This window comes from Mirounga leonina, unplaced genomic scaffold (assembly GCF_011800145.1).
Source record: "Mirounga leonina isolate KUSES-001 unplaced genomic scaffold, KU_Mleo_1.0 Mir_129, whole genome shotgun sequence".
Taxonomy (NCBI): Eukaryota; Metazoa; Chordata; class Mammalia; order Carnivora; family Phocidae; genus Mirounga; species Mirounga leonina.
The window spans coordinates 69,661,546-69,678,298 of NW_023270323.1; the positions used below are offsets into that span (position 1 = coordinate 69,661,546).

The 16,753-nt window shown below is 41.7% G+C and overlaps 1 protein-coding gene and 1 pseudogene across 1 annotated transcript in view; one reads left to right on the forward strand and one right to left on the reverse strand.

The window, feature by feature from the left end:
* Positions 1-339: 339 nt before the first annotated feature.
* LOC118010168 lies at positions 340-2,777 on the forward strand (annotated as a pseudogene).
* Positions 2,778-13,726: 10,949 nt separating this feature from the next.
* The window catches only part of CD38 (CD38 molecule), a 41,000-nt gene continuing 37,973 nt past the window's right edge, over positions 13,727-16,753 (reverse strand). Inside the window, exon 8 of the mRNA XM_035005266.1 lies at positions 13,727-14,314. Within this exon, the coding sequence (XP_034861157.1) occupies positions 14,263-14,314 (52 nt within the window). The 3' untranslated portion in view covers positions 13,727-14,262. The remainder of the gene's footprint in view (positions 14,315-16,753) is intronic.

Below are 16,753 nucleotides of genomic sequence, written 5' to 3' on the forward strand. Positions count from 1 at the left end.
CTTCAGTGTTCATCTCTCCTAAATCTGTATACTACCTGTTACATATATACATGTATAGTTTTTTATTTTTTATTTATTTATTTTTTTAACAGGCTACATTAAGTTTTGTTCTGTTTTCTTTTTCTTTTTATGTGGAGATGATGGACTTTAATCAACCACTGAGCTTTTATGGACTTGGATAAAAGTGGGAAGCAGTAGGATATTGGAATTATTGGAATAACATATTTTCTCTACTATAAATGGCCATTAATTGTTAAATGGATCATCAATAAATAACAACTTTTCAGAAAAGACACCAAATTTAAAATACTCTGAACTTTTGAAATGTGAAAAAGTGAAATGAATGAGCTTCTTGGATTTGAAGAAACAGGTAAGAGCTTGTCTTTGTTTGGCATTTTTAACTTTCCAGAATATTCTTTTTTTTTTAAGATTTTATTTATTTATTTGAGACAGAGAGAGATAGAGAAAGCACAAGTGGGGAGGAGGATCAGAGGGAGAGGGAGAGGCAGACTCCCTGCTGAGCAGGGAGCCCAACATGGGGCTCAATCCCAGGACCCTGAGATCATGACCTGAGTTGAAGGCAGATGCTTAACCGACTGAATCACCCAGGCATCCCTCCAGAATATTCTTATATCGAACTTCCATCCACTTGGGTCACACACTCAGCCAACACTCATCCTCTTCTTTTCTGGGTTTTCATCCACTGGCCTTTGCTGAAAAATAGCCATTAGTCTTCAGCAAAGAAAAAAAAAATTTAAAAACAAAGTACACAGAAAACCTAACCACCTGCCCTTCAAATCAACCCCAATATTTGCAGTAGATCCAGTAACCAGCTCCCGGGACGATGCCTGTAACAACTCAGAAAATGGAAAAGCCCAGATCCCTTTCCCTAGTTTAAAACTCAGCCTTGCTTCTCCTGACTTTCTTTTTATTTATTTATTTATTTATTTATTTATTTATTTGACAGAGAGAGAGAGACAGCGAGAGCAGGAACACAAGCAGGGGGAGTGGGAGAGGAAGAAGCAGGCCTCCCGCCGAACAGGGAGCCCGACGTGGGACTCGATCCCACGACCCTGGGATCATGACCTGAGCCGAAGGCAGACGCTTAACGACTGAGCCACCCAGGCGCCCTCTCCTGACTTTCTTGAATATCAGGTGATACCCATGTTATAACTCAAGAACTCAAAATGGTTTTCTACAAATGCATTAAACATCAAGTGTTTCTTATAAATCCCCTGATGTGACAATGAATACATTAAAAACTCAAAGATACACTACAGTCCCATAACCAAACACAAGACACATTTATCACCAAAATCAGATGTCAGGCTTTAGGTGGGGTAATATCTCAAACTACCACGGCTCAGAATTTTCTTTTAGGAAAAAGGGAAAAAGAGTCCTTGGGTTACAAATAGCTGAGTCACAAACACCTTATATATACAAGTCAGCCAGGGCCGTATTGGTACGGAGGACCCCATCTCACAGCGCGGCAGACCATCACACTGAGTCCCTGGGAGCTGGCAGTGCTTAGATACCAGAATCCAAGGATGAGGCACTGTTTTCACCCAGCATCTTCACAACAGGCCTGAAAGAGAGCTGCCACTCCCTCTATTGTACCCATGAAGAAACATTCCATGAGCAAATGAAGCAGCATGCTCAAAGTCATACAATTTTAATAACAGAGTTGGTACTCTGACTCCAAGTTAGGATGACCAGTTGTCCCGTTTGCCTGGGATTGAGGGGATTCCAGAGATGAGGGACTGTCAATGTTAATATTGGGACAGTCCTGGGCAAACCAAGGCAAATTGGTCAGCCTGCATACAAGTCCAGTGCTCTTCCTACTAAAAGGGACTGCTGTGAGGTGGCCTGGTCCTCCAACCTGTGTTAACAATATGAGAATTTCAAATGGCTAGTTAAAAAACAATCCTGTGTGCTCCCCGTCCTCAGCTAGTTCCATTATGGTGGCCCACAGCCCTGAATCACAGCTGGTGATGCTGAACCAGGTTATGACCTAGATTTAGTTTGTATAGCTAATCATTACCCCGAGGATTTTGAAAAGGTGCTTATTCCTAAAGGACTAATCATGGACAGAACAAAATGGCTTATACTTGAAAATCTGTGAAGATAGGAGGCTATCACATGGCAGCCCAGCTGGGATATCTGCATGCCCCAGGGGGGCTGTAAATTCTCTACTGACTTGCTGGATTATAACAAAGCACTGAACAGAAATAGTAATATATCCAACTCCTGACTGCAGATTTTATGAGACCAAAGAGCTATTGTAATGACCATTCAATTGGGGCCATAAAATAAATTTATGGAGATGATTTTGCAACTTTAACTGGAAAGAATGTCTTGGTTGTTATAGATACAATTGGCATTGGCAAAACAATGCAAATCTTGCCTTCCTTAGTCAAGCAGTATAATCTGAAGATGGTCAGCATTGCAAGTTTACTGGTGAAAGAGCTCCCCAAAACTATTGGATATAGATCGCACTGTGTTGGGTATGAAATTCCAGACTGATTTGTTGTAGGATGTGTCCTTGACTATAATTAATACATCAAGGATTTAAATCACTCTTGTGTCATTAGCAGAACTGGAAAAGCAAAATATCGAGCCTAAAATGAGAGCTCAAGTTGGGTGGTAGAGTTTGGGAACATCTGGAGTCCCATTGCCATCACCGGTAAAATTTGTCAAATGGTCATGTTCTGTGGCCATCTGTATAGGAGAGCTTTTTGCATGTACTTTCTGAGGATTTTATCTGTTTTGTGTATTAGAAATACCAGTGGCTGCCATCCTGAACTCACTCTTTGGTCTGAGCAGATAGGCTATCGGTTCCCTTTGGAGGGATTGTTGTTTGACTTATGAATGAAAAACCTTTAACAACAAAACAAAACACTTCTGAAAGAAACATTTAAAGAAAAGATATATCGCTTTATGAATTGCCCTATTAATTTTTTATAGTCATGAATTCATGAAAAGAATGAAAGTAATTGAACATTGTTAATTATTACACCACTTTAAAGAATAAGAAGCAGTCAGTTTTCTTATCTGACAGTATCTAAGAGGTATTATTATAAACTGAATCATGTTTCCTGGAATTATGTTAGGAGCATTTCAGTGATATTAACTGAATTTTCTCAATGTTCAGACTATTTCCAGTGAGTCTTCTTTATGGTTCCTTTAAATATTAATCAGTATATTCCAAAAACCTTTACACATTTTGAAATTTTCAGCGTAGAATCCTTAAAGACTGCCTCTTAAATCAAAAACAACAAAAAACCTTTTCTTTTTTAACACCATCCATTGATAAGCTACACACTGAATGGCAGGGGCAGGACTAGGAGAGGCAAATGTGACACCTGGGGAATTGCATGGCCCAGAGAGTGACGTCTCCCTAAATTTTGTGTCCTCAGTGACTTTTTAATTCACCCTCTCCTGACTCTGCCAAGTAGAACGGACATGGATAACACTCTTTACCTGGCCCCAAAGTGTCCTATTCGTTTCTAAGTTTCCGATTAAAAACATACATGTGTATGTCCAGTTTGGTAAGATTGCATGAATTTAATGTCTCACTTGGGTTAAATTAACTCAAGAGGAAAACCCCATGTTGATATCTACATTTTCAAACACTTTGTCATTTATGAAGATTTCCATCTAATTCTACCAACTTTTTTTCTTCCGTACATAATTCATTCAGATAAAATATATTTCTATCAACTATTTTTTTAAAGATTTCATTTATTATTTATTTGACAGAGAGAGCCACAACGAGAGAGGGAACACAAGCAGGGGGAGCGGAAGAGGGAGAAGCAGGCTTCCTGCCGAGCAGGAAGCCCGAAGCGGGGCTCGAACCTAGGACCCTGGGATCATGACCTGAGCTGAAGACAGACGCTTAATGACTGAGCCACCCAGGCGCCCCTCTATCAACTATTTTTTAAACTATATATTGACATTTCTATTCAATTCAAAGATTAGATTCTATTTTAAACCCCAATACATCCCAGCTTATAGAAAAAACACAATTTTGGGGCGCCTGGGTGGCTCAGTCGTTAAGCATCTGCCTTCAGCTCAGGTCATGATCCTAGAGTCCTGAGATCGAGCCCCATGTCGGGCTCCCTGCTCAGCGGGAAGCCTGCTTCTCCTTCTCCCGCTCCCCCTGCTTGTGTTCCCTCTCTCGCTGTCTCTCTCTGTCAAATAAATAAATAAAATCTTTTTTAAAAAACACAATTTTATTGATCTCTTCTGATAATTTCAAACACGTGGGTGAAGCCTTTGGAGGACACCTTGAAGAATATGTCTGGGCTCACAGTCACAAGATTGCTCCTAATTTCCAGGAATCAGAACAGTGAAGTGCCAGGAATGTCAGTGCTGAGAGTCTTTCTCCTGAGTCCTCAGACAAGCAAAGTGTACATGGATGGACAATAAGAATGATAACAGGGATGCCTGGGTGGCTCAGTCGTTAAGGGTCTGTCTTTGGCTCAGGTCATGATCCCAGGGTCCTGGGATCGAGCCCCACATCGGGTTCCCTGCTCAGTGGGGAGCCTGCTTCTCCCTCTGCCTGCCGCTCCCCCTGCTGTGTTCCCTCTCACATGTTCTCGTTCTCAAATAAATAAATAAAATCTTAAAAAAATTAGAAGAATGAAACAGGCATCTGTTATCCAAACACATCTACCTCCAAACATGCACAGCCTCCCACTACATATAGCCTCTTCTACTATGGTTACTTTTTTTAAAAAAAAGATTTATTTATTTACTTGAAAGAGAGAACACACAGGAGCGCAGGGGGAGAAGAAGAGGGAGAGAAAGTCCCAAGGAGACTCTCTGAGTGCAGAGCCCCACACAGGGTTCCATCTCACAACCCTGAGATCACAACCTGAGCTGAAACCAAGAGTCGGACTCTTAACCAACAGAGCCACTCAGGGACCTTTACTATGCTTACATTTTTAATGGAAATAAAATAAATGAGGCAAAATAGGGGATGGATAAGCAAATTATGGTACAATTACATGGTGGAATATTCTTTGCCGATTAAAAATGACAAGGTAAAACTCTATTGACTTAGGGTGATGTTCGTAACATATTAATTGAAAAATTCAGGTCACTGCAGGGTGATGGCATTTCTCTAAACATGTATCTACTTCATTAGATCTCAAATGTCATCAGTTGTAAGATGGGCTATTAATTTACTCATCACTAAGAAGAAACATACTGCCAATTAAACCATGACATGTTGCTTTCTAAATACATTGTTTCTAGACGTATCCTGATTTCAGAAATTCTAAAATGTGAAAAAAACCTCCTTAGCTGTGCATGTATGATTTATATGAAAAATGTGATTTACATGAAAAGTGTGTAATATATACATAGATGTTAAGAGTAGTGACCCCTGGGTGGTAAGATTTATAGATTATTTTACTTTTGTTTTTTATTATCTGTATTGCTTTACATTGAAGAAATGGCAACTTGGCTAATAAAACCATTTTATTTTTTTTAAAGATTTATTTATTTATCTTAGAGAGAGAGCGAGCACGTGCATGAATGGGGTGGGGGGCAGGGAGGGGCAGAGGGAGAGGGAGAGAATCCTTAAGCAGACTCCCCGCTGAGCACAAAGCCCAACACAGGGCTCAATCCCAGGACCCCAAGATCATGACCTGAGCCGAAATCATGGGTTGGACACTTAACCGACTGAGCCACCTAGGCACCCCTAATAAAACTGTTTTAAAGGAAAACTAACCAATCCACCTCTTTGGGGAAGCTTTCATCCTGTGCTTCCTGCCAGCCAGCAATGTGTTTTTTGCTCACGGAGCACATCTGGGTCCTTGACAATCCTAATCATGTCATCCTCAGTTCTCTTGAAAAATGGGTTTCCCAGTCAACACAGAGGGCAACTGTGAAGCAGGGCAGGGTAATCACTTCTAGGCCCAAGCTGCGGCAAAGAGCTTCCCCCTTGAACCCACAGGGAGTAGGCCATAAGCTCCATGAAGCAGCCCTTGTCTGTTTCTATCAATATTCTGTCACTAGCATCTGAGACCAAGAAAACAACTGACTAATAGTGGTGACTAAACGAATAAACAGTATATCAGTTTTTTCAATAGTGAGGCTGAAGTGGCCAGTAAAGCCAAGTCTGGAAGAGGGAACTGGGATGCAGAGGCAAGAATCAAACAGGGTATCATGGAGACGGGAGCAAATACTTTCTGAGTTTCTATGACATGCCCAGAGGTTGAGGATAAAGCAGACCAAGTTTTGCATCCTGGGATGAGATTCAGGGTGAACATGGATGGGGATGAGGGAAGGGACTTGCTGTCCTCTGCCTGTGGCTTCCATCTCTAGGTCTAAGGCTGCTACTGGAGTTTCAGTGTTTTTCAGCAAAGGGAAGGGGGAAATGGAAAATCTGGGGCAAGTGGCTTTGTCTCTAAGACAACCAAACAATTGCATTAATCATGTCTGTTTACATCCCATTGGTCAGATCCAGACACAGCTGAGAATGTATTCTGTGGTCGGGAAACCATGTTCCTAGTTAATAATGGGGGTTGGAGAATACTATTTAAGAAGAGGAGGAAATAATGGACACTAGGCAACAGTCAGCAATCTCCACCATTCCCATTTGTGGGTTTTTAGGCTTTGTGAGAAGAAAGGGAGACATCCAGGGAGGACATCCTTGACTCCTAGGCTACTGCCTACAACTCAACACCTACCCTCCATGACTCCCAGGAGGACTGTTTTCTTGCTTATCAAGTGAAGGAATGGAGTCACTGCTCTGCAGCCATAATGTTCCATAAGTGTTTCATGATTCTGTAATAAGTTATTACAGAAACGTCTACTTCATCTCATCTTTTCATGATGAAAGTATTTGACTTGGTAATGGTCATGGGTGACACTGAAAAAATAACCCATCTTTACCATTACCCACCTGACACACAGACTCAATGACTCATCCCCATGTTCCAGAAAGCTGACAGCAGAAAGGACACCTAACGCCACCACACAGAGCTTCCTTCTTCACATCTCACCAGTCCAACCAAGCTGTGCCTGGAGAAGCCCCCAACTTCCATGGCCATGAGCCAAAGTCATAAGACTGAGCAACACAGAGTAATCAGACTCAGTGGCTCCCAGAGGGGCTTTTCTCCCTCCAACAGCCAACATGGATCTCACTGTTCTACCCATTCAGGGAAATTCTTGGAAGGCAACTCAGACGAAACTGGAGTGATTATTGTGTCATTCACAAAGGGAGATTTATTCGGTTCCAAGTTAAGGCTTGGGTTGGTTATCCCATTTCTTCTCAGTCTTACCCTTTTCCAGTGTTCTTTCTGTTTGCTCGTTACACAGGAGACCATGTCTACTTCCAGCACCCTTTTCCTTCTGATTTCATCTACCAAGGAGAGCTGCACACCTTTATTATGACTAGAAAGCAGGGGTTGGGTTGGCAATGCCAATGTTGTCCTCCTGGTCGGCTTGAAAAATTAAAGTTACAAATGTCAAATTCTTAGACTTGGGGCAGTGGGGGGGTTGCAGGGGAGGGGAAGGGAGGTTCTGTTGATAATGTTCATCAACATCCAGCTAGGGATGGGACAACCCTGCTGGTTGGCAAGAGGGCCATCCCTACCCTGTTCTCCATTGCCCCCAGGGTCTCAGCTTCTAAACCAAGTAGGTTTGTCAAGGAATTTCCTCCAGAATAAAAACAGTTCCAACCTTTTTTTTTTAATTAAAAAAAAAAACACCTAACTTTAATAGAGCTCTTACTATGTGTTAAGCGCTATTTGGAGAATTGTACATCTATCATCTTGTTCAATGCTCAAAACAACCCAGAGGTAAGCACTATTACTCCTTCATTTTATAGGTAGAGAAACTGAGCTCTGTTCTAAGCATTTGACATGTATCAGGCCCATACAACAGACAGATCTGCACAGCCATGAATCTGAGTCTAGTGAGACGAGGAGGCAGGCACCACACACTTTGGTTACAGTAGCCCCCCCTTATCCATGGTTTCAGTCACTCTGGTCAGCCACAGTCCAGAAGCAGGTGATCCTCTTTCTGACCGATTGTCAGCAGGTCGGCAGTAGGCTAACACTAGGTCACAAAGCCTACATCATTCACCTCACTCCATCTCATCACACAGGCATTTTGACATCTTGCATCATCACAAGAAGGGTGAGTATAATACAACAAGGTATTTTGAGAGAAAGATCACATTCACATAACTTTCATTACAGTATAGTCATAATTGTTCTATTTTATTCATAGTTATTATTGTTAATCTCTTACTGAGCTTCATTTATAAACTTTACCATAGGTATGTATAGGAAAAAACATAGTATACGTAGGGCTCAGTATTATCCACAGTCTCAGGCATACATCGGGGGTCTTGGAACGTATCCCTCACAGAGCGGCGGGGGAGACTACTCTACTTCTATTCCCAGACACAGCAGTGGCTGCCATCTGGCAGTGACGAAATGACAGCCAAGTGTCCTCAGGACAAGAACAACTCCTCTATCTGACCGGTCTGTGGAGTAATTTTGGGTGTTGTCCTTGGCTAAGAGGCTTCCAAACTGTTTTCTTGCCCTCCTGGAGAATCTATAAGCTGTTGATATTGTCTAGAAATTTATTTCCAGCCAGAGTTGCATTCCATTGTTGTGGCTGAGATCACTGGCTGATATTAAATGTGAAGTGCTTGATACATCACACATTAGTTTTCTCTTCTCTGCAGGTCTGCATTGTGCATCAAGCCTTTAAATGGTGTTTCACATTTATGGACCTTATTAAGAATCACACATTGCGCTATGTTATCACATTAAACTCCTGGGAGGTCTCAAGGTAAATTTTCTTCCATAGAGAACAAAGGTGTTTCTCAAAGCTGAGATTCTTGCTAGAAGACAAACAGCACTATTCCTTCTTCAATATCTCAAAGGATAAAAAGGGGTGTATAACGACTTTTGGCCTTTCAACAGACTGTAAGTTCAGACTCTTTTGGGCATCTATTCCCACCTCCCTCACCTATGAGACACACTCAGGGTGATGATACATCCTGTTTCCAGCTGTCCAACTCCCCTGGTCTTGGGATGGGGTGCACGAGAGGACTTACTGCCTTTGGCAGTGCATCACTTACTTGATTCTCTCTTCAAGCCAGAAGTGACTGTGGGTTTTTTTTTTCCAGCTTTATTGAGTTATGATTGACCAAAAAAATTGTATGTATTTTTTTTTTAAAGATTTTATTTATTTATTTAATTGACAGGGAGAGAGAGAGAGAGACAGTGTGAGAGGGAACACAAGCAGGGGTAGTGGGAGAGGATGAAGCAGGCTTCCGGCCGAGCAGGGAGCCCGATGTGGGGCTCGATCCCAGGACCCTGGGATCATGACCTGAGCTGAAGGCAGTCGCTTAACCAACTGAGCCACCCAGGCGCCCCAAAAATTGTATGTATTTAAAGTATACATGTGATGTTTTGATATACATAAACACTGGGAAACAATTACCACAATTAAGCTAATTAACATATCACCTCACATAATTGTGTGTGTGTGTGATATGAACACTCGAGATCTACTCTCTTAGCAAATTTGAAGTAAACAATACACTATTATTAACTATAGTCACCATGCTGTACATTAAGTATTTCTCCTATAACTAAAAGTTCAGACCCCCGACCAGGTTTGTCTCCTTGTTTCTCCCACCCCCAGCCCCTGGCAACCACCACTCTACTCTCTGTTATTATGAGTCTGACTTTTTAAAATTCCAAATATACATGAGATCATCTGGTATTTGCAGAGATAACTGTTTAAAAAAATGATTGCACAAAGTCTTTTATTATTCTTTTATTGTTTGTGTAATTTATTTATGTCTATTATAAGTACATTTTGAACCTGAGATTCACAGAAGCCATGAATTTGCTCCAGTGGGTCACTATGAGTTAATTGCATGGTTTTCACTACCTTGGGCAGCTTACACTTCAATCAGAAGATGAACGGCACTGTGCATCTATGTGAATCAAGTTCGAGGATAAATGCCCTGTCAGGGACCAGTACAAAGCCTTCTGTGTTTTGTGAGTATGATGTGAAAGCCAGCAAACCACTGCCTCTCAGGGAAGCACACCCAGCTACTGAGTTCCCGATGAATTGTTTAAAAACATATGTGTTAAAAATGACAACTCTTAGGGGCGCCTGGGTGGCTCAGTTGGTTAAGCGACTGCCTTCAGCTCAGGTCATGATCCCAGGGTCCTGGGATAGAGTCCCGCATCGGGCTCCCTGCTCTGCGGGGAGCCTGCTTCTCCCTCTCCCACTCCCCCTGCTTGTGTTCCCTCTCTCGCTGTGTCTCTCTCTGTCAAATAAATAAATAAAATCTTTAAAAAAAAAATGACAACTCTTAGTAGTATAAATAAACTGCTTCATTATTTTTTAAAAACTGAGAGAATGCCTGGGTTAACACTGCATTCCCATAATGCCTTTCAAAGTTATGGCATACTCTAGGTTTACTTTAACGTCTTACTTCATACAGTTTTAATTTGCCATGAGTAACATATATCCTTGCCTTTTAAAAAACGAACCTTCTGTGTAGTATGGATTCTACCTGAGAAACTCAAGTCACAGTCGTAGGAATTGTTTAAGGAGAAATGAGATGCCAGGAAGTAAATCAGCACTGCTCCTGCTGGGTCCTTTGTATCAGGGAGTGTGCAGACATGAGCTGAGCTTGTTTCCAACAAGAGCTATATATATATATATGCATGTGTTTATGTGTGTGTCTTCTTTCAAGTATTCAACCTAAAATTTCAGAACTGTATTTAAAGAGTGTCTCAAATATTCTAAGGTCAAGAACCACTACAGAAAGAAAATAGTGAGCCTTCGGGAGTGAGAAAAGGGGAACTTAGGTCCTAGGTTACATCCTTTGGGTTAAGTATGATGGTGGGTACAAGTTGGGATGGTAAGAGCATATTCTAGAGCAAGCATGAATGGAGTGGGGAGACAGGGAGCAGCAGGTTGATGAGTAAAGTATGAGGCTATGAGCAGTCAGTAATTCAGTGAGGATGTCACTTATAAGAAGAGGGATATGAAGGATATATTCATACATGTAGGCCAGAAGGTCCTTAGGACTAGAGATGGCTGCATGGTCACAGTCACGGTCATGCAAAGATACCCAAAGTTGGAAATGCAGAGAGACAGGGGGCAGGGATGGGCATCATGGGAATGAAGATACAGAGATGGCATACAAGGAAAGAGTGCCCCAGTCCCCCTATACTCCCAGAGCTCGCTGGGGTACTCTGTGCACAGTGTGAAAACCTTGGGATCAGCCTCCTCTTAGTCTCCACCAGCTTTGAACTTGAACACTCAACTGAGCCTTCTTGGGGGAAGCCTCTTGCAAACTGACTGCTACTCTATCTGTTTCATCTGTGGAAGGGGATGTAAAGAACAAAATTTTTCTGACACTTCAAGGGGTATCCTGGGGAAGAAGGAAAATACATTAGAGAGTCCAGAAATCATCAAGAAGGCCCAACAGTAAGGCAGAAAGGGTCCTGAGAGGAAAACAGCCAGGTCACCCAGGGGGTTAGCAGGGACTTATCACTGAAGACATTCTGCAGATGGAGTTCATTGAACCCTGGGGCAAGCCTGAGCCTTAATCAGAACTGGTCTTGAGCATCCATCTTCATGTCCAGCCCAAACTAAAGCCTGTGAGGATGTGCATATGTGTACATGGGGGCCACATAAGAAGAATCTGTGGACTGCCCACAGTGGCTACAGCTGCCATGACTCCTGAAGGAAACTGGACTGCCAGCCAGGGGCCAGCAGAAAGGGGCCAACCTTTGTGGAATGCTTGCTGACCTATGAGGCACCAAACTACGCTGTTAATTGTTGTCATCTTTTAGTCCCACCACACCTTCAGGGGGGTAAATGATAATCCTTATTTGAGTGGCAAGGGAGCCAAAGTTCAAAGAAGGTAAGTATTTCATTCACAATTACAGAGCAATGCCAAAATATGAACCTAGAAACAGCTGACTCCAAAATTTATGCTGTTTTCAACAAAACTAATGCGTTCCCTGAGAGACCCTCAAATTAGTTTATTCTTCAACAAATCTACATTTTTTTAAAGATTTTATTTATTTATTTGAGAGAGACAGAGAGAGCACATGAGGGGGGTGGGGTCAGAGGGAGAAGCAGACTCCCAGCTGAGCAGGGAGCCCGATGTGGGACTCGATCCTAGACTCCAGGGTCATGACCTGAGCTGAAGGCAGCCACTTAACCAACTGAGCCACCCAGGCGCCCAACAACAAATCTACACTTAGGAAAAAAAAACCTAGAAAATCTCCAGATGTTTGAAAATTAGGCAACACATTTCTGTCATCGCGCGCTGAAATAAAGTTCTCAGACACCAATCTGAGCAGCCGTGCAGGGCTGCCTCTGCAAAGGAGAGCAGCAGCAGCTGAATCTTGCACATAACTTTTATTTTGTTTTTTTTATCAGAAAAGCAAGGACAGATGCCTCAAATCATGGGAAAGAGTGCAAAGGGATGGCAAATATCTTGAAGCAGGCTTGCACTCTCCCCTACACATAGGCATGCAGGGAGTTCAGTCTTGGGATAAGGGAAGAGTGGGATGTTTGGGCTAGCATTCATCAAGTGCAGAAAGGGGGGACTGAGTGTCACATTCTTTCATAACTCCTAACTTATGCCCTGTCCTTGGGGATCATGGGATCCTGCTCCTACCGGGCCACTTTGTTCAATAGCTCGAGAACAGGAATGCTGCTGACCTTTAGCTGCTTCCACAATCACTCCTTAGGTCTTACAATATATTTTCTAAGACTAAGTCCACACATTTCTAAATAACAATTAAATTTGAAAATATTTTTAACTAAATGATAATAAAAAGAGACATACCAAATTTAAGATCTGCAGCTAAAGCAGCATTCAGAGGAAAATTTATAGTACTAAGTGATATATAGGAAAAAAAAGTGTGCTGAAAAATCAATGATCTAAGCTTCCATCTTAAGAAGCTGAATAAGGAAACCCAAGGAAATTAGAAGAAATTTTTATATCCCTAATAATAAAGAGAAGAGTGAAAACCAATTAAACAGAAAGAGAAAACAAAACTAAAAGTTAGTTCTTTGAAAGAGTAATAAAAGTGATAAATCCCCAAGCAAGACTAATCAAGAAAAAAAGGGAGAACAAATTCCCAGTATCAGGAACAAATATATATATTTTAACTGCCTATTATATATGTAAGACACTGAGCAGGAGGAGAAGGAAGAGGATGAAGAGGGAAAAAAATGTATCTGTTTTTGAAGATACCCAGAAAAACCACAGTTCGGGGGCATCTGGGTGGCTCAGTCATTAAGTGTCTGTTCATTGAACAGGGTCATGGTCCCAGGATCCTGGGATGGAGCCCCGCACTGGGCTCCCTGCTCTGTGGGAAGCCTGCTTCTCCCTCTCCCACTCCCCCTGCCTGTGTTCCCTTTCTCGCTGTCTCTCTCTCTGTCAAATAAATAAATAAAATCTTTAAAAAGAAAAACCACAGTTCAGATTCTATTATATTCAATTTAACCCAACATGCATTTATTAGAAGAGAACATAAAGCATGTCAGCTGGTATTATAGGCCTAGAAAGAGAGCATATATATTTTGGAGTCAGACAGAGCTGAGTTGAAATCCAGCCTCTACCTTGAACTAAATGTATGACTTTAGGCAAATTACATAACCTCTCTGAACTTCCATTTCTTAACCAACAAATGGGAGTTAACAGTACCAACCTCATAGGGCTGTTGGAAGAGTGGGAGGTAAAGCACATGAGTAGCTTATATCCTATAGAATTCGTTTCCCAACATGACCCATAACCACGGCATTTATACTTTATTTGTAGAAAGGGTACAAAAATATATCCTGAGACAAGGTCATTCATGGTCATTTACTTTCTCTTAATTACCTGCACCAGTAAGAGAGGTTTGGTATAGTCATTTTCAACAGAAAGGATGCTACCAACATATAAACAACATAAAAGCACCTATGAAAATTAAAATGAAATAACTTAATATAAAATTTTCATTCTAATACACCATAATTTTTTTCATGAGTTTTAGGAAATCAAAATAAAAACTACGCCAATAACATGTTATTTTAAAAGTTTGGGGGAAAGGCTTCTAACTCTAGTGTTGGCATCATGACAGAAGATCCCCCTCCCCCAAGTCTTCAGCTTCCCAGCAGCGTGTCTCCTGAATCACACATGCCAGTATATACTGCAAGGCTCAAAGATCTGAAACGACCGTGCTGACTGGCTCATATGTAAGATCAGCAAGATGAATCCCCAGGATTTTTCACACACTGAAGAAGCCTGATAGGCCTATGACAAGAAAGAAAAGGAAAAAAAAGAAAGATCAGTCAGCAGTACACGACATCTATGGTTCAATTCCCCAATACAAGCAGCCCCTCCATTAGCAACAAAAGTACGCATGGACCACTCAGCATCCACACAGCTTCCTCTCCTGCAGTGACAACACAGAGAAAGGTCAAGTCCAGGAGTGAACAACTTAAAGTATGGCCCGATTGTGTTTCATTTCACTTGTAAAGCCACAGAAATAAATACTGAGAAGGGATGTTTGATGATAACGTGTGGAAATGAAAACAAATGTGTGGCTCAAACACGTCACAGACACATGCTATGAATGTCAGCTAATGATCAAGACACAACAGAGCAGCAACCTGCGATGAGAGACCTCCATCTTTCCTGTTGATGATTTGCCTTCTTCTCTTCAGAAGCTTCCTGAGAGAGGGCTGAGCCATAGGGTCAGGGGCAGAAGGGAGGGTAGAGACTCTCTGGGAAAGGCTGGTAGCCATTAGCAGGAAGACCACACGTCCTTTGCACAGAACAAATCCTAGGTAAGAATCTAGCCAGTGAGTGGCTCTCTGTTTCATAAAAATGAGGTAAGAAAACAACAGGGTCCAATGGGAGTGGCTGGCCTCTGCAGAAGGGTGGATAGTAAGGAATGTGGTTCATTAAACTGTAGCTGAATCTGATTTTGCTAAATGTGAGTCAAGAAAGAGAGAGATCCTTAGAAGCAGCTACCAGCACCCCCAGGCTTCTGGAATGGGCCATCTCAGGCTCACTTCTGGCCAACTACCGTGACCAGCCGGGCACAGCGGTTCTAGGTGTAGTCACTCCATCTTCACCAATATGGTAGCCCCGCATGAATACTTTCCAGGGGGAAAGTGATTATTAACAGCAATTATGCCGTTAAGATGATCTCTTTCCACAGATATATAAATATTTACATCCAGTGTTACAATAAAACGGACACCCTTTGGGTAACACATTGATGGATAGAGAGGGAGTGTATTTTGAAGTAACATAGAGGTAGAAGTGCACCCTTTAGGTTTTTAATAAATATGTCACAAGGGGGCACTAACCAGGAAAAAACATGCTGATATTTTTAAGGTCATCCATAAAAGTACTGTGACTCTCTGTTCATTCCACTGGTTAGAACATATGTGAAGAAATTCTGTATATATTTCATCAGGAGTGTGAGTGTGCATATGGGAAAAAAGAAAAGGACTTGAAGGATATACAGCCAAATGTTAATAGCATTTGTCTCTGGGTGGGATTTATAAGGGGATAACAGCAGAATCAGTAGAAGGTCTAATCTATATAAATGTATTTAAACTTCTACTTGCCTATTACACAATCACACTGCAACAGCTGGACAAAAGTTTGATAAACTGGGAAGTATGTCTGGCATGGAGTGATTTCAACTTCAGTCGACGTCTATATCCCTGACATTCACTTCAGGCTCCCGTGGGGACAAGCAGCTTTCTTGCAAAGCCACAGAACTTTTAAGATACAACAAGGGTCCCCGAGGAGCTGGTAATTTAAAGAATCATGCTGAATATATTAAACCTTGTGGTTGGAGAAAAGGTCTAAGTGATTTCAAATATGATCCCCAAATTTAAGGTCCCATGAGCTGATGCTCAGAATGACAGGTGCTGGCTTACAAATCACTTCCTTCAACATGGGCCACTGTACAAGTCCAGATGGAAGGTACGTTTTTACCTTCTTCCCAGGTGGAGAAAGTGAGCTCACCTGGAGCCTGCAGTCGGTATGAATGAGGCTGACTGATGGCCATTAATGAAAGAAAGGGGAATGATTAAAATGAGAAAAACAGGGGATGTTGAGGATAAGACCCATGTACATTCCCCAATCTTCTCCTAGGTGTTTAGTGTTCTATTTTCCCAACACGAAATATCTTTGAATAACTGAGACTGGTCAGATGTCTGCAATGATTCTTTTATGGTTGTTCTCGCTCCTTTGTTCGGCTTGTTTTCCCATCTAACTGCGGTAGAAAGCTTGTGTTATTTTCTGGCAATTTCCAGAGAGGAGCCAGCTGACTGAGGGGGAATTCAGGTCATTTTGAGACAAAAGCCCTCGGCGAATGTTCCTGGAATCTGTCCTTCTGCCTTTCTGACAGGGTTGGTGGGAGAAGGTGGTGACAGAAGGAGACAGGAAAAGGATTCTTGAATTCCAGCCTCTGTGTTCTTTGAGAAAATTTTTCTGTCCGCATCCTTGTTCTAAGCCATCACTTATGGGCAAATCTCCAAAGATGCTTCTAGCAAGGAGTCCGTGACACAACTACTTAAAAATGAGTGAGGGTCCCAGTTTGGATAACAGAGTTGCAGATGACTTTAAAAATATATACCATCTGTAATTTTAAACTTTTTCCCAATAAACATGTATTACTGGTAATAAATAAATAAATAAATAAATAAATAAATAAATAAATAAATAAAT